Genomic DNA, 18,865 nt, shown 5'->3' with positions numbered 1-18,865 from the left:
AGGAAGAGGGGGGGTCAGTGGATGGTTAGGAAGTTTGTTGGAAGAAAGTTGGAAATCAACAGAGGGCATGATTCGAGACCACGTCGAAACCAATGCCTGCTTCCTCTTTCAACCGACAAAACTTGGTGTTTTTAGCGAGACGTTGGGACATTTGCAGCCGTCTTTATTTTATTTTTTTATTTGAACCCAAACTATGACCTTTCCCTAACCGTAACCAAGGGGTTTTTGTGCCTAATCCAAACGAGACCTTAACCACAGCATTGTCACATCAAAAAACATCATTATTCAGCTGATAATGGCCAACATTGAAACGTAGACATTTAACGTATCCATGGTTTTCAGAAACATACAATGCCAACGTTTTGTTCTGGCGATTGGGTTGTTGTTGCAGAGTACAGCAGCAAGAGAACATACAGTATCTCTCCAGTCCTGGCTGAGTTACACTGGCTCCCTGTTTGTTTCAGAATTCAATTTAAGATTCTTTAGATTACTTTTAAATCCCTACAAGATCTGCCTCTGCTTTACATTCGGACCATTTGACCCCTTATTCAGCACAAAGACCCATCAGATCTGAAAACCAAATGTTGTTAAAATTTCCATGGTCCAGGCCTTAGACAACAGGAGGAACAAACTCCCCCTCAGTGTTAGATCAGCTGAGTCAGGGCCACATTTTAAAAAGCTTTTAAAAATGCACTTGTATAGACTAACATTTGTATATCCTCTTTATAATTTCTACTCCAATGGTTCTTCTATAAATCGTTTAATTTCTCTGTTTGACCACTTCATGAAATTCTTTCTATATTCTATGGTATTATATTTTCTGTGCACCTGTGAAGCACCTTGCAAATCACCTTGCAAATCTCTAAAGAGAGTCTAAAAAGTTTATTTATTTACTTACTTACTAAAACACTTAGTTTGGGGAAATATTGTGGTTACGACGAATAAAAATGCACACAAAAATTGCAGGTCTGTGATAAGATGCAAACTCTGGTCTCCTGTACCAACCATCACCCTAACCTCAACACCCTCATTTGCTACATAAAGGACATACTACTTTTTACATTGGCACTGAATGTGGCATTGGGTGTAAATGAGCGGCAGATTTGCCATATGAACGTAATTTGTAGGGATAAAATCGATGACATGCTCCTTTACGACAGTAACATGTACAGTTGATATAAACACCTGATGAAGCCAAAACAGCATGACCATTTTTTCAAAAGTATATTTTGTTTTTATTTTTCAATCTAATTCAGTTTCATTTATATAGCGCCAAATCATAACAGAAGTTATCTCAGGGCACTTTTCACATAGAGCAGGTCAAGACCGTACTCTTTAATTTACAGAGACCCGACATTTCCCCCTGAGGAAGCACTTGGTGACAGCGGCAAGGAAAAACTCACCTTTAACAGGAAGAAACCTAGGCTCTAGGTGGACGGCCATCTGCCTTGACCAGTTGGGTTGAGAGAAAGAGGGAGGGAAAGAGGGGAGAAAGAGAGACACAGAGAGGCACAACAACAATAACAACAATAACAATACCAATGATAATAATAATATAAATATGACTAATAATAATAACAGCAGGCGTGGGTGTCAAGCAGGACCACTTTTGGACAAGAGCAAACTGAACAATATGGATCTCAGTTTTTACAAGTTACTGTATTACAGAACCATTTTCTAGTCTTTTTGTGCACAATTTAAGTCCTCCTTCTGCCACTTTTTAGACAGAAAAAAGTGATTTCTTAATGAATGGTTAGACCTCGACACACCTTCTCTGTTAGTGCATTTTGGCAGTGTTTTCTGTGCTGTTTTGTCTCTGTAGGGTTAAAAGACACATGCTTGTCTGAGTCAGCTGCAATGACACATTACATTACATATGACAACTGGTGAAAAAACTGAAGCTAAGAGTTGACTTTTTTTAAAATAAGTACTTCTTTTCTTTCGAGGCAAAGAAAAAGCTTTTTTTCTCACATTTCTGTCTGTTCTGGATTGTGCGACACCTTTACAAACATGCCTCTTCTGTTTATGCTTCAGTCAGAAAGCTTCAAGGACCTCTCTCTTTTTGACAGCTTTTTATCCTTCCATTTGAGACAAGCTGTCCATGTTTCTAGACTACTTCTTGATTGGAATATTTTAATGTGGTCAACAGTGTCATCTGTTTTAGGATTGTATTTATCCATATATCATTTTTTCAGTCTTACTTCATCATTTTGATCTTATGTGTTTTGTCACCCTTGATTATTCTCTTGATATTTTATCTAATTCTTCATAAGTCTCGCTTTATGTTTTGCAACCTCTATATTTTATGCTCTATGTCGTGCCTCTATCTTGGTCAGGACACACAGTGAAGCCCTTTACATAAAACACATTAATTTGGTAGACGCTTTTATCCAAAGTGACTTAAAAAATGCATTTAACTTCCATAAGAACAAAAAACAAACAACTTAACGGATGCGTTCACATTTTGTCAAGTCCCTATGCACATGCTTATAATTACAAGAGATTTTGTTCACTGTAATTGTTTCTCCTGTTCATACTGGCCACAAAGAGATCTCATTCTAAACCGATGTGAATGTATGTGACGGGGAACAAAATCCACAGACTTCTTTCAGTATAAAAATGCATTCTAAGGTTCAGCCAAAGCTAATATGCTTCAGCATCTTCCAAATTTAGCCTTTTTCCCTCTTTGTGTTACTATCCTTCCACTCCTTCCACCACTGGAACCACAAAAAGGTAAACAGACTGTGAATAGAAGATGCCAACTTGACAAAAGATTGCTGAATCCTCATATTAGCTTCAGCTGAAATTTGGAATGTATATTTTTACAGGAGGACTCAGGATTTTGTCCTTCATCTCTTACATTGAAGTGATATCGTCACAGCCAGTGTGGGAAGCAGGAACAAGCGAGCAAGAACTATTTCAATGTTAGTATTGTTTTAAGACAGACTTATAAATGTCAACCTATAGTTTAAGGGAGAATAGCTGTGGTTTTGCAGTTGAAATGACTTTAATACCAACCATTTTCCATATAAAACCATACGTTTTCATATGAAATTCCTTCCCATAGGGAGCCACTGGTTTCAGTTTATCCCAGTACAGTTTTATATTCAACTTGGAGAGGCATAAAATGTTCTTTGAGATATAATCAGTGAATATTTCTTGACCATTATTGGTTCATTCAACAATTCTCCAATGCTGCATTTATCAGAAAACTGTGAATGAAGATTGATCTGAATTTGGTTTCTCTCATTTAAAAAGATGTGATTGAAGTCTGACAGATATTACCGCAGGAGCAATTCGATATCACATTGCAATGAAATAAAGGTTAGGATACATGTCTCAAGCAGGTTTCAGGTCTCTACAAGTTGATTTTCATTCAGTGAATAAAAACCAATATTGTTTGTAACACGTATACTCTCTACTACTAGAGATGTGCTCTCTGCCTGATGAGGAGCCAATTTGGGCTCAAAATGTTAAAAATTTTAAAAGGGAGCATAGCCACCTATGTCACAGTAAAACAATAGAATGATATAGTAATATGTTATTTCTCTGCGAGATGTAAAATAGTCTGATTAAGTTTGTCTTTAAACCTTTAATGACAGGAAAGGCTTAATTATTTTTAAAGAAATGTAGCATATTGTAAAACAACGTATGTGTTTTAGGCTTTGTCAGATTTTTCATGGTATTTCACAACCCCCATCATCTCAGTGTGTGTCCCATCACACAACCAGTCCAACTTCTTCCCACCAATTTGGCGGCAACAGAGAGGCGCCTCTCATCCAGCAACAATAGAGCAGCTGCTCATCAGCATCAATAGGCTCAGGATGACCTGTGGCTTTATGCGTTTGCGCGCCTTTTTCATTGCTTTCTTAGCCCTGAGATTCCTCTCATCAAGATGTCTGAGATTAATGAGACATTTGAGATCCGTAGACCACCACAAAAAGAGATCAAACCACAAATCTTCGACGTCAGAACATTTATTGAAAAAAGTTCGTCAATAACAAAACATTTGAAGTGTCACGAAACATGTTTTTTTCTTACATGCCGTCAATGAATAATGTATAATCCTATTTAACACATAGTGTTTACAGACTATTCTTTTGCACAGACCAAAATACTTTTAAGTCCATCGTGCAAACCTCAAACAAAATAACCCTTGGGGTTTTACAAAAGTGTTGTCTACAACCCATATCTCTGAAACCCCAAAGAGGATTGCATTTTAAAAAGCTCATAGACTTTACAGTTTCTTTGAGATCTGTGCTCGTGTGCCTTTTGGCATTAAACGCAAAATGAGCCAAATGCTTATTAAAGTCATTATACAGCAACTCCAACATTTCTTCTTAAATCGCTAAGGTTACGGTTATAGGAATACAAATAGCTTAAATAACATCACAAAATAAATAACACATAGATAAATGTCCATCTAATCTACCAAGGTCTCCACATGGCAGCACTGACAGCCTGCGGGCCTGGCTGCGCTCGACTGTGAGCCACTTCGCCGCTGCTGCTGCGGGACTGGCTCTCCAGTCTGGAGTTGAAGCTGGATCTGAGGCTCAGGAGTCTCTGTTGGATCTGAGGGAAGGTTTTGGAGCTCTGGGCGCAGCAGTTCAGACAAGTTGGGGTGACTGTCGCGGACATGGACCGCTGGACGAAGTCGTTAACCCGCTGGCACGCGTCTTGGTCCAGGCTTGTTTTGGGAAGCAAAGCGGAGACGCGCTGGAGGCAGGCTTTGTAGCCTTCCTTGTAACTGTCTGCAGAGTCTGAAAGTAGAAAAGAAAATATTTGATCAGAGGCTTGAATTTCACGTGTAACCTGAAATTTTGAAAAAAAGAGTTTGCGGAAAGCTCATCGCAGTTCAAGAGAGGATGCTCACCTTTGACTGGGCTGGAAGGAAGGTCTCTGAGGAACCGGACGGTCATTTCCAGAATATCAGCTTTCTCCAGCTTGGAGTAGCGTGCGTTGTCTTTGCCAACCAGAGGCAGAATCAGGCTCTTCAAATGACTGAGACTGTCATTAATACGAGCACGTCTTCTCTTCTCCAGCAATGGTTTCAGAGTCTAGAAGAAAATTGTGAAAAAGGTTATTCGGCTGCACTTAAAAGTCAAATCGGAAAACATTTTCAGTGACATAAACAGCTGTGTAGTTTCTCTCTTTTCCTTACCTTTCTCAGCTCGTTGGCTTGTTTTCTCTGGGCCACAGTGGACCTGGCAGGGAGAGGCTGGTTGGCCTCAGTAGTGATGCTGGGACTCATTTCGTTTTCTGCTTGTAGTGTTTTTTGAGGGGAGATACTTGCTCTTGGAGCGGCTGAGCTGAAGTGTGCCACAGATCTGGAGAGCCTCCTATTTATGTGGGTCCGGCGCGTCAGAGGGGAGGGAACACAAGCCATCATGCTGGGGGTTTGACAGAGGGGGGCAATGCCTTTGGGAAATGAGTGGAGCTCCTGTCTAGACCATCTGGTCGAGTTTGTCCCTTCCGTGTACCGCTGGTATGCGGAGTTTCGTGATGATGTTGCGCTTTATTGCGTTTAAAATTTAACGCTTCAACGTTCATCCAAGATCTAATTACACATACAAACAATCTAACAGTGTTGTTTTTCTTTAACAGACGGGCTATACAAGACAGCATCTCGTGTCATTTTCTATAGGAAGGATTTCTTTTTTCTTTGTCTGCCTTTGTTGTAAATTTATAATCTTACAGTTTGCTTATTTTTGCATCTAATTCCCTGATAGTGAACAGCCACATCAGTAAAATATTTATTTTTTTTGATGTGACAACTAAAAGTTGCACTTATATAAATGAACAATTAAAAAGTTGGATGGAAATAATGAAAATATCGAAATAAATGAATAAATTCCGTGTATTAATGCTTATGGACCGCTTGTTTACCGCCACAACAAAAGAAACACAGAACCAGATGAGTGTTTCTGACGTGACAGAACTAATCTATTCCTAAAATTAATAAAACCAGATACCCAAGCCACGCTATATATGGATTAACATCTGCTTGTGGACCCTCAGCAGCTTGTTTCCAATATCAACAACACGGTGTTTACCTGGAGCAGTGGGGGAGGAGACTGGGTGACATGGACAACCTGGAACTAACGCAGTGCTGCGCAGAGAGTTGCGTGCATCTGCGATCATAGAGCCATGAGACACACTGCTCCAACACTGGAGGGGTGATAGGCTACCAGTTTTATGATCCAGTATAAAAGACTAAACCTTTTGGAAGTTCCAGTGCTATAAAAATCTCATAAACACTAGAATGCAACAATATAAATCTAATGAAGATGTTAGAAACTTAATTACAGTTTTCAGTTCAGCATCACCACAGAGTGTCGATGTCTGCTGTTGACCATTAAGCCAAACTGTGCAGCGAGCTGCCGGTAGGATTCACGCGTTCGGCACGCGCCATAACCGTGCAACAGATGGGAAACCACCTCCCTCCCCCCCGCCCCTCTCATCCTCTGTCTCTACATACACCCCTCCCTCCCCCCCTCCTCTGTCTCCCACTGCTGCTCCCATCAGCATCCCGGCTCCTGCTCTTGTGCCCCCTCACCATCGATGTGTTTCAACAACGTTTTTGTCTGTTTTGGAGGGAGGGAGGGTTGAGCCACAGCGCATAAACACAATGACACAGTTATATAGCAATACCATGTTAATACAAGCCTAAAGCCCTAAAATGAATAGTTAAAGTTATCGGGGGAAAAATACATCAAATTAAAGCAGATCTATTTAAAATTGTTATTTGGTCATTTAATATGGTGATGGTAACCTTATTTTCTATATGTTTCAAACTATTATAGGTCATTTGTGTTGAATATAATTTTACATTTACATTTCAGATATGACAAACATGTTTTACGCACAAAATTTACGCACCAAGTTGTTTGTCGAAACATTCCTCCAATAACAGTGGAAAGTTCATCTATTCACTTTAAATGTATTTATTTACATTTGGAAACATACTTCGCTTAACAAGCTCATATCATTTTTGGAAAAGAGGACGCTGCTCTTCGGCTGCAAGCTGCCCTGTCGTAGCTTGAGGGTGTTCAACCCTTATTTTTTCAAGCATTATAGATGCGCTGTTTTGCACGCGTCCTGCCCCATGGGGCCCCAAATAACTGCCATCAAGTCCAGTATGGGAACGAGCCCTTCGAGGTAAGACAAAAAAGAAGTCAAAGAGAGGCTTCGGTTAGGAGCCTTTTTGTCCCGGTTTCAGCGTGGGTATCCATCTGTGCAAGCTGAGAGCACAGTGATCTTTTGTTGGAGGACGTACAGAAAAGTGGAATTACGAAGAGTTTTTCGGCAACTGTGTGGGAAAGGGATATGATTAGCATCTTTGTTTTCTTCAACTTAAACTGAAGGCCACTGAATTCAGTGCGTGACTATTTACACATAATTCAAGGTTCTTAGGAGGTATAGAGAAAGCCAACTTTAATACTGCAGCTTCATTCCATGTACACATTAAGGGGACAATTTATTTTCCAAATAAAACGACGTGAACCAGGCTTTATATCGATAGTTGTATTTTCCAATCAGATATATTATAATTAAAGTCAGATTTATAAAAATGGCAAAGTGCTTTATTACACATTACTAGGTATTATTAAGAATTATTGCAAGTAAGGCTGTAAAACATCACCATCACTGTTAGTTTTGGACAAGAATGTAATCTAAATCAAAAGGTGATTTAGTACGCTATTTTTCCCCGGAAAGCATTTTAAAGCTCAATCCTTGAGTTTGAGAATATAATTCTGTTATAGTATTTGGTTTATAAACGGCATGAGACTGACACGAGCCAAAGCGTTCAGACAGATGGGGCCGTCGCGGGTTAATTGAGGCGTGAAACCAAGAGCGTCGACGGACTCTGCGCAGTGCTGAAGGTGATCTTCCGTCTCCATCACGGCTACACGGAGGCTTCCAGACTTTCCAGCCTTTCCAGCCTTCAAATCGTGGCTGCATCTGAAATGAAGTTTGGCATCCCAAGCCAAAATCTACGCTCATATTATCTGCATGATGCTGTAACATCTGTCTGGAGAAAAAGAACATTAAGACAACCGTGTACAACTTTAAAGTTGTACTGTTTGTTTTTTCTTTCATCCAAATTTATCCGGATGAAACCCTCATGTGTTAATTAAAATCTAAAATCAACACACGTGACTCAAATAATTACTCAAAAATGGTCATAATTCTCCATAAAAGTAGTTAATATGATTTCAAAATGTGTAGGTGCTGTATGTTTTAGCTGCAGTTTAATTTCTAATGTCACCTCCGTTTTCTTGTAACTATGAAGGATGTGATTATGAGGATATTTAAAACAAATTATTCAACAGAGGTCTGTTTCTCTGGTTATCCTAGAACAAGGTTTTACATCAAATATCTTCTAATAAAACACTGTGGCAACATGATTTTCATGTCATCGTATTTGACTGTGTTTATTTATTGTAAGAAATCTGAAAAGTCTGTGCATCTGTTATTCTGAGCCTTACTGCTCATTGGTTTACTTCAAATTAAATACAGATCAGTGAGAAGAGAAGCTGTATTCTAACATCTGACACGTATTTGAAAGCTTACAAAGGAAAAACTTATGCTTGTACTAAGCACACAAGTTGAAAATATTATGACAGGCACTACAAGAGCATAAATTACACTTTTTCTTACTGATTAACAATAAGAAATGCAGAAATATTTTGTTTTTTGTAAAGCCTGATGTTTTCTAATGGAGAAAATCTACGGTATCTGATAAAAATCACCATCCTAATTGATTGATACTGATTCAGAGAGACTAAGCACCAGGGGAGCAGAATAGTATTTTATAGAAATAATCGTATAGAGATGGATGCTTGGAAGCCAGTTTTATATTATGAGGCCAAAATAAAGTAAGGTAACACATTGGGATACTGTGTAGAAATGCAGAGCTCCTGAATGAATCATAAAGGTTTTGTCTGTCAGAAGTCCCAAAATCATCAAGTTTACAGTGGACACCCATTTTACAGGCTCTTATAGTAAACCTTACTGGATCAGTAATACCATCATGTTTGGGGTCACAGCCTTCATCTGGGTAAAGACCAGGAAGAAAAAAGATTTACTGAGCCTGCTCTTGACTTACTAACACTTTTGATCCATCTCATGCAGAGTGACTTACCCACACAAGTATGGAGTAACTGATAATACTATATTTATCCCTGGACTCGTGGCTGGAGATACTTTCTGTCATAAGAGGATTGGACACAGACATTTCAGTTTCTGGCTTTCTGAACCAATGAGCTCATCACCAATTCAGTTGTTTGGTTGCACATAAAGCTAAATTCAGACTGTTGATATGATGGTTATATCACAAATACTTTGCTATAAGTGGCTTAAAAACACTACAGTCTTCTCTCAGTATGAATTGCTCGTCACTCTCAGTTTTCCAAGTCCTGTGCAGCTGACAGCAGGATAGAAAGCAGTGTTGCTATTCAAGCTGTACAAGGGACAGGGAATACTTGATTAGATGGGTTGTATTTCAACCAGAAAAGTGAGCTTAACTGACTGTTCCAGCTCAAATTCAATAGCCTACCTCCCTACACTGACTCTTCAGCCACCCGAGGCTCTTCAGACTCAACAGCTTTCTCTTGGCTCTCTTAATCTCTTTTGTACATCCAGGACTTCATGTGGTTCCAGCTCAATGTACAACATAAAGCTGATATGAAACCATTTCCAACATGGTTGAGTAGCAGTTATGTTTGGTTTTGACACAAGTAATAACACAGACATTGGAGAGAACTCAACTAAGTAACTATTTCATTCCTTTTCCTGTAACATTTCTGGCCAACTTATATTTATTATTAACCTCTTGACATCCACCGGGTCACCGGCAACCTGCTTGAGCCAGTTGTAAGAGGCTTAGCGTCACGCAGTAATGAGTAAAAGCAATCGGTACAAATTGGCTACTTAGAGACGTGTTGGAGAGGTTCAGGGACACCAGTGAGACCACAAACTAAAAACTCGCTCGCCTAGGGTTAGGCCTAGAGGTCTGGAATTTTATACAGGTGTGGTTGACAAGATGTAGAAGGTATGTGGTGATTTGCATAGTTCTTGCATAAAGCATGTCCTTGTTATTCAAAAACACATTATAGACGAGGACCAAAAATACTTTTTTGAGCCATATTTGAACTGATGTAATTTTGGTTGTGTTTTAGCCACATACTAAATAAGGATATGTCAAATGAAGCCTAATACATGCATTTTGGCCTAACAGTTATCTGTTATAAGCTTTTCCATTTGGGTATGCCATATGGGCAAAAATTCTAAAAAAAAAAAAAAAAAAGGTGGATGTTCTGATGAGCCAGCAAGCTATAAGATGCATGAAATGTAACCATGAGAATCTAGGTTTGGATTCAGCTTGGGTTCTTTGTGTGTGTCTTCATCAGGGGATAGAGTCTGCTCAGTACAATGAAGACCATGAGATGTGGATGAAAGCTTAGGAAAAGGCCAGTAAGTGGACCTGGTTTCCATGGTCAAGAATAACATTTAATGCTCAACTTCTCCAGCATGTTCTCACAAACTCAATTGCTGCATGGCTTCCTTTTGTGCTGACATTACAAGTCAGAAAATAATCTGCTTTTATCTAGTGAAAAGACTTCCTGGGAGGAACCTGAGCAAAGGAAACTTCGGGAACGGCTTCTGTCTTCTCCAGGTCCATCCAGGTGTATAAAAAGGGATGTAATTTAAACAATCTTTGAGATATCGTAAATTGACACACTGCTTTCTTTGGCTACTTCTGAGGCTTCCATGATGAGCCCTCATCTGTGGCTTCTCATCTCAGATCAAGAGGAGTCAGGTGTCTTTGACTGGCTGACGTTTTTGATCACTGTCCATGGTGCTGAAGAGCCAGGGGGTGTTTGACAGGTGAAGCCATCTGTGGTGCTACAGTCTGGCTCTGAAGTCACTGATCCAGGCCTGACGGTACATGTCTTGTTGGTCCTTGTTTAATTGTAGTCATCTTAATTGTTCTCTACCACTAAAAGAGGCTGCAGAACAAAGAAGGCAGTGAAGTGGTGCTTCTTGGTACGCAAAAGGACATCTTACTGAAAATCTGCATGAGATGTTATGAAATGGAGATGGAGTTTTCCAACTATGTCCTGCACCAATGAATGACCCCTGCAACACAAACATACCAGCTCTATTATCATTCTCCATCATGGAGAGGGACGTTGGTCAAGATGGGTTTCAATGGGAAACATTCAAAAAAAGATCCATCTAGGTAGAGTCTTTGCTTAGTCATACAGCTGATTATCTTATCCTGAGTGATATGCAATGAGAGTAACAAAGCAGCTCAGAACCCTGGAGTGCTAATAACAATTTTGGTAAAAGCAAAAGACCCTGAATATAGATATAATATACAGTATACTCCTGTTTTATCAGTCCACTATGTTGCTGTTATTATGTTAAGGATAGTTCTGGATCAGATATGTTAAACTGAGAGTGGCATCCTGATTGTATCAATGTACCAACATGTTGAAAGTAGAGATGGTCTTTGTGTGGTTTCAGATACAGTAGATGTATTATTATACAGTGCCAGTCAATAGTACTGCATATTTTTTACATTTATGATGTAAAAATGTTACCCTATAAATAAAAAATGTCATATTTCGGAGATCAAATGTTCTTCCATAGCGTTGTTTGTGTTTGTTGGTTTTGTAATATCACTGATGCTACATTGCATCACGGCAAAAGGAAGACCTATCAAAATTTGCCAAGGAGCTTCCCACGCCTAAACCAACGCCATTTTCATAAAGCATCTGCTGCACCAGCGACGAAAATCCAAACTTTTTTCTCTCTTGCACGACACATTTGACATCACTGATTGTGTCCCGATGCCTCAGCGCCCTTACAGGTCACGTGCTAAATGCTGTGACCATCACCATCAAGCAGCCTGGATGATGCAGACAAACAGACTCGCGTATTCATTTCTTATGTCGGCTTTTCCATTTGAGTTATTTAAATACTTAAATATAAACCCAGAAGTCTGCAAAGGTCTTGTAATGATGTCAAATTATTTCAGCTGCCTCATATCTTCTAAACACTGTTATGGTTTCCATCTGCGTGTTATTTGTTTTTCAATGATATAAGAAACAAATCATACAATCTACCTCTGAAGCCAGAATTAAAATGTAACCTCCCGGGTTTAAATCGAGCATCCTGCAGCTACCTAAAACATCAATGTATCCAATTAAAGACAGACTAAAGACTAACACTGATATATAAATATTGAATGAAAAAGCGTAGAAAGGGTGAATGAAAGGCATAAAAACAGCCCAAAACGTATGAGTGACAGGAGAGCTTTTGGAAATTTCCTGCAAATATTTATCGTGCTTTAATAACTTTAAAGACGCTTTGTAATTGATTACGTCTATTGTCACGGCTCCACTTTGAGAATTAAGTCTACTACAGTGAAAAGCATCAAGCCTGGCGTCGTCCGTAGTGTCAGAGGCTGAAAAACACTTTTGCGTAATTGTGCATAAATCTGAGGGATGGCTCAGACGGGATTTGAATATCCAAAGAAGCCTCACCAAGCCCAAAGCCAAGCTGTACGGTAGGGCACACATCTGGTGGTGCACATTTGTTGTGCTCTTCAGTGTTGACAAAGGTAAACTTATAGCGTCGCATAAGCTACTCCACCAATAGCTGTGGTTTCCTGCTCTGACAGACTCCTCATTCATGCACGTCAACGTGAGCCCAACAAGAAGCCAGCAGTCTAACACTTTGTTTACGTTTAGTAAACATGCACGAATGATAAAGACACACAGCCCTGAACTTTAAAATACATTTCTGTTTTGTTTTTTTATCTTTTTGTAAATTGAATATGTAGGGATTAAAGCAGCCTCAGCTATTGGCAAGGTATCAGACGCGCTGGACAGGCGGCTTGTTGGCGGGGTTTTTTTGAATATTGGGTAGAAATCCAATCCATCGACGGGACTCTATTGTGCTGCCATATCAGGGGCACGAGAACAGCACGAGCCGAGCGAACAAAGGCAGCAGATGGCTTTCCTGCTCCGATGAATTATGTTGAAGTTACAGAGACCCGGGGACCATTAAGAGTTGTCCGGGGGGAAATTAAGGAGGGGAGGGGGGGGGGGGGGGGGGGGGGGTCTTATGAAAATATATTTATATCAATTCTCTATTCTAGAGTGAAGAACAATATTATCAAAGTTGTCTAATGGTCACATCACAACCACCTGAGTGTTACTTTGTGATGTCTATTTGACAATGCTTGAAGATCTCTGTTAGGTTGAAAACTTTGCTCTGTTAAATTAAACTTGCTGGGAGTTATCAACAAAGTGTCCGGATCTTTTATCTGACTTTTGCCTTCTGTTTGTTGTTTAATCCAGCATCTATAGAGGGTTTTTTGGGGGGATACGAATAAAGAGATCACATTTGGCAAAATGAAAAACGTATAGTGCCAATACTCAAAATAGGCTATTCATATTTTACATTTACTTTTTGTCATTTGGCAGACACAGGCAAGACAATCAAGCGTTAGAGGATACTGACTCACAAAGAGCTGTGGCACAAATTCTCAAAAAGCTGAGCATGTAGCCTACAAGTGCAATGAGAAATAGCGCTAGACAGAACGTTTTTTAAATATAGGCTATATATATATATACTATATATATGAGGTAAGAAACAACTGGAAGTAGATAAGTGCATAAGAAATACCATAAGCAACACGAGAGAAGTGCAACAATCAACAAAGTGCTAAAAAGCTTAAGGGGCTCAAGGGTTGAGGTGTTTAGAGAAGAGATGAGTTTTCAGGCGTTTCTTGAATGCACCAAGGCAAACCGTGTGGAGCTGGGTAGCATATAAACTATGCTGAGACAATTATGGATGTAAGCCTGTGATATGGATGTTTTTGATTACATTCTGAATTAAATGGTAACCTGGCAACAACAAATAGGCAATAAAATGGCTCTTTTTTTTGGTCTAACTACTCCTGCAAGTCAAGCTTGCAAATATCAGAGCAATTTCAACTCTGTTCTTATTGAATTTAAAACCTTAAACAGTCTGTATATTTTTGTGCTTTCCTGTGCTGTTGCATGGTCCTGCAGAGTGTTTCAGGGGTACAGTTGAACCGAGCCGGCGGGGGGCGTGGTCTGTATGAGGGGTCCGCCCACAAAGAGAGCGCGTCTCTGTCATTGAGCCTCGGACCTCGTGTTGTAAAAGGGCGCTCAATACGACTGAAGTCTTCAACCAGCAACGACCTGGAAGCGCTGCTGCTGCTGCTGCTGCTGCTGCATGGGCTTTACACTGATGAGCATTAGGAGCGACGAAGTCACACACTGGTATGTTTTTTAAGTTATTTATTTATAGCTATGACATTTATACTTGTTTGTGTTTTGAACATGTTACTTACTATATGTAAAGTGTATGGGACCTTAATTAATCTCAAGACCCCGTGATTGACATGAAATCCCATCTTCTTATCTTCACCTTTATCAGAGTGCTGTTTTAATATAATAAATGTTTACGGCTTTATAAATTACAGAAGCTATTTTGTGTCAGTATTTGATGCAATACTGCGCTTGAATAATGAGATAGATAAGAACTTTGACTGTAACTGTAACCAAGACTGTTTTAACTGTAACACGTGACTTATAGAGTTTGTAATGAGACATGCATATTATAAGAATAGGCTTATAATAACCTGTTATTTTATATCTTGACTGTATTTGTTGTTTGGGGTATTCTGACTCATTGTGTGATGTTGACGATATAAATAGCTGAAGACTTTATAAAATTATTAATATCAACAGAGAAACAATTTAAAGTCCACTTAACTAATTAATCATATCACATCAAAGTGGTCTCTTTTCACTGTAGACGCTGCACTGTTAAGATGTCTGTCTTGTCAAATTAGTTGTCCTGTTTCTGTCTGTCACTAATGAGTCTGAGTGTGAGAAAGTCTGACCGTAGAAATTCTCACTGCAGCTCACGGATGACTGGGTCGCTGCGGGGGTCACATCACGCCGGCATGGTGAGGTCAAGGGGACAGAGGACGTCTAATGTCTCAAGGCTGTGACAAGAGGAGAGAAAGAAAGAGATGAACTAGAAGTGCTAGAATAATTACCTGTTACTTCAGAGATCAAATCTGTTTGTTCTTGTTTTTTAAAGCAGGGAAAATGTGTTTATCTCTATACAGATTTACATTAGTCTGGGGTCTGTCATTCAAAAGATGAAAGATTATATGAAAAATGATTTATGTCAGTCTAAAACTAAAGAGGAAAGGTTATTTCTAGGCAAATTTCTAAATAAATATGGGTGCTCCAAAGTTTCTTCATCATAAAAACCTTTGAAATATGATTTACTATAATATACCTAAATTATGCAGTAAATGAACCTCTTTCTAGGTTTGTTTCAGTCTGGAGCCTGTTGCTTTATTGAAAAGATGGTATTTATATGAAAAAAGATTTATGTCAGTCTAAAACCAAAGGTTAAAATTCCACAATTATTTAACTATTTTCCACAACATCTATGTGTTTTGTGTCAGTGAGGAATAATGTGATAGAAACAATGACAATATTAAAGCTGAAATATTGGTTAATGTCTTGAAATAGTTTCTGTCTGAAACATAAAAAGTGGAAGTTTTGGTGTTTATTAAGATTAATGATCATCTTTAGGGTTTGGAGTGTAGAAGGATCCACAAGTACAGAGTAACAACCTTATGCATCAAAATTAAATGTAAAATCAATTACAGCTGCCTATAGATAAACAATTTATACACTCAAACCTTTGTGCTTTGGGTTCCCTTTATTCAAAAACAGTCAGCCAAATGCAGAATATCAGAGCATCTTGTAGTGCTGGCTACAGCACAAAGCCAGATTTCTGAAGGAATACAGATTTTTACTGTATCCATTCATGAAGAGTTTGACTTAAGGTAAGCCTTTTATGTCCTCAAGTCTACAGCAATGTGGGAAAATGTATAAATCATGTTAACACATGTACACCAAATAATGAAATAAATCACATTTCTAACTAGATTTACATTTGCATGGGTATATCATCATCAATTTGATTCCTCCTGTACAGGATGCTTCACAGGGGACTGCTTTAACATGATTTCCTGATGATTTAAATTTGAGGGAGAAAGAAAGAAAGAAAGAAAGAAAGAAAGAAAGAAAGAAAGAAAGAAAGAAAGAAAGAAAGAAAGACTATAGGTTAAGAAAAAGAAAAAGGAACCTGTTAGGGGATGTGAGGAGGGAGAATTATAAATAAAGTAATTTCCTCTCTGTGTGTGTTTCTTCTATTTCAACATCTTAATAAAGATTTCTTTTGTCTGGTCTCTTTTTTATAAACAGTATAGCTGTTATTATCAATAATGGTGAACAGCATTTGTGATTTTTATTCTTTATGTTACATAAATATGTAGGTCATTATAATTAATATTGTTATTAGTAGTATTTTAGATCATACATTAAGGTACAGACACGTCTTGTTAGACTGTCCTCTTTCCTGCACGCGCCCAGGTTTATTCAAGCGAAAGCAATTACTCATGTGGCACGCGCCAACCAGCTGGGCGCGAGTATAGCTGCTCTGAAGACAGCACAACTACATGACTATATTGTAATGTTACTATAACCTTGTTTTAAATATAAGGGTTTAAACGATGACGGCCGACATGGTAAATGTAAGAGTTGAGGGAATAAAATAAATTATGATTTATTATTTTCATTACTTTAATTTATTATTGTATTTTAGGGACCAAATCTGCACGACACATTTTCTAGAGGTCGTTATAGAGAGACGTCTTCTCATAAAGATGGGTTTGGGTCGGCCATAAAAGTGTTAAAATCAAAAATTATCTGTGATAAGCATAAACAGTGAATTTAGGGTCACACATGGTGAATTCTTCAGTTTTATATGGCCTAGGCGAATTTGGGACTTTCCTCTGGATTGTAGCCCACTGTTTGGGGGGGGGGGGGGTGGACTCTCTGTCGTTGTAAAGGCTAAACAGCTGAAAAGAATAAACGGACAGTGGATTGTTAGAAGCAGCATGAACTTGAGGAAAAAATGTCCTGATTTGAATGTTCCCGCTCAGCAGCAGATGTGACCACACAAAAGAGGGGCCCCACGCCTCGAATAATTGAGTCCAATTTGAATAACTGTCGCACGTCTGACGCGTGCAAGAAATATCCCAGCTTTCCCAGGCTCGTAAGAAAACCGTTGGCAGCCCCTTTTCCGATTCAATAGAGAGCTAAGCTTCTCGTTGCTTGAAGTTGTGGGAGCGTCTGTAAGGAACCCTGGGAAAAAAACTCCAGATCACACACACATGATTAAACCCTGTGTTAGACCCTTCATTATAAAGCTGCTAAGCTGCAGCTGCACCAAAGGTTTGCTTTGCTCTTTATGTCTGGACCTTACTGAATAAACAAGAAGATAAACAAATAGCCTAACAATCATGTTATTTAGTTATCAAGTAATCAATAAGCCTGGCTGAATTTCATTCAGAAAAGTTCACATATCAAATTTTGTTTAGGTCTATGGTGAATTTATGCCACTACATTTTTAAGTTGTTGTTTTTTTTAACACGCTGTAGGTCTGTTTTTGTTTTGGTAAACGAAAAATCAGGAAATTATTCGATTTAATTTACTTATTTATAATCCACACAGTCACTAAAAACAACAAATAATAGCCTAATGACACCTATAAAGGCAAGTATTCTATATATTCTTTGCCTAAATGGCCTTTGCAAGAAATTCTAGGCTGTACGGTTTTGCAGTGGTATTGATGAGCTGCCTCCTACATCATGTTAGAGTGTCGCTATTGTCCATTTCCTTCAGGGAATTGTACAATTAGTCAGGCCGCTCGTGGGAATTTCCCTTCTCCTCAGCCAAATGCCAAATTGGCGCGTGGTGTCTATGACAGTTGGGCCGGTGCAACAGATGGGCCGGAGAGGCACGCGCCGAGCACGAGACTCGCCCATTAACCCCACCACCCCCCCTACTCCAAACACACACGCTTGAGCGGAAAAATCAATCAACTTAATCTGAGAGTGTGAACATGCAGAAAGTGCAGGACCTGATGTGAGGCTGCAAGTTTTCTTATTATGATGTCAGCTGCCAAATTATCCCATGAAAATACAGAAAATATGAAATAGTAATTATTAGTCTATAAATAAGATTGAACACGAGTAAACTGCATTAGTTTAACTGTAAGAAATATATCAAAACTGATATTCTGACATTGTAACCGAAATCTAAGCCATGAAACCACTGAAACTGTTTTGATAAAAAGGTTTGTAGTCTAGTTCAAATGGTGTATTATTAGTAGTTATTCGGTTATGTGCTATGTTACAACATGTGTGTGATAGTTTACAGTGATTCTGACAAGCCAATAGAGAGTTTGGCAACTGAACATCTCAGCAGGAGGAGGTTTATCTTAACATGTTGAATATCAAACTTTCCTGCCACCGTTTGGTGATGAAAAGTATTACAGTTCATCACAACGTCATGTTCATGAACTGGAGAAATGTTTCCATCAAGCCTACCTTTTAAAAACTGTCTTTCATGCATTCAAGACAGGCTCAAACCAAGCTAAGATCCTAATGTGTGTGGTTCATTTTAACATAATGCAGTGAGAAACATCACAGCTGACAGTAAATGACTTGTAGGCTTGATTTTTCCACTTATCCAGTAGAAAAAAGTAGATTCAGATCATTTACTTAAGAAAAAGTACCAACACTGCAGTCCAAATGTACTTTGTTATGAGAAAAGTCCTGCATTCAAAGTGTTATAAAGTAATAGTACACAAGTAAGATCAGCAGTAGGCTATCAAAAGTCTGCAGAATGGTCCCATTCAGAGTATATATCCTATTACTTTATTGGAT

At 38.8% G+C, this 18,865-nt stretch overlaps 2 protein-coding genes across 7 annotated transcripts in view; both read right to left on the bottom strand.

Moving 5' to 3' along the window:
* The window catches only part of acot7 (acyl-CoA thioesterase 7), a 130,652-nt gene that overhangs the window by 65,199 nt on the left and 46,588 nt on the right, over positions 1–18,865 (bottom strand). For 5 of the 6 annotated variants that reach the window (XM_042410023.1, XM_042410030.1, XM_042410024.1 and 2 more), the window contains one exon: positions 14,951–15,055. The exons of the other annotated variant lie outside the window; for it this stretch is intronic. The gene's annotated coding sequence lies outside the window, so the exon portion shown is untranslated. The remainder of the gene's footprint in view (positions 1–14,950; positions 15,056–18,865) is intronic. 6 annotated transcript variants of the gene reach the window in all.
* On the bottom strand, positions 3,708–6,421 carry hes2.1 (hes family bHLH transcription factor 2, tandem duplicate 1). The gene is made up of 3 exons (XM_042410033.1): positions 5,162–6,421; positions 4,874–5,057; positions 3,708–4,760 (listed from the first exon to the last, which is right to left on the bottom strand). The coding sequence occupies exons 1-3, from the start codon at positions 5,387–5,389 to the stop codon at positions 4,429–4,431; spliced, it is 744 nt and encodes a 247-aa protein (XP_042265967.1). The 5' UTR covers positions 5,390–6,421; the 3' UTR covers positions 3,708–4,428.

Source organism: Thunnus maccoyii, chromosome 4 (genome assembly GCF_910596095.1).
Source record: "Thunnus maccoyii chromosome 4, fThuMac1.1, whole genome shotgun sequence".
NCBI lineage: Eukaryota > Metazoa > Chordata > Actinopteri > Scombriformes > Scombridae > Thunnus > Thunnus maccoyii.
This window is presented reverse-complemented; position numbering and strand designations above follow the sequence as displayed.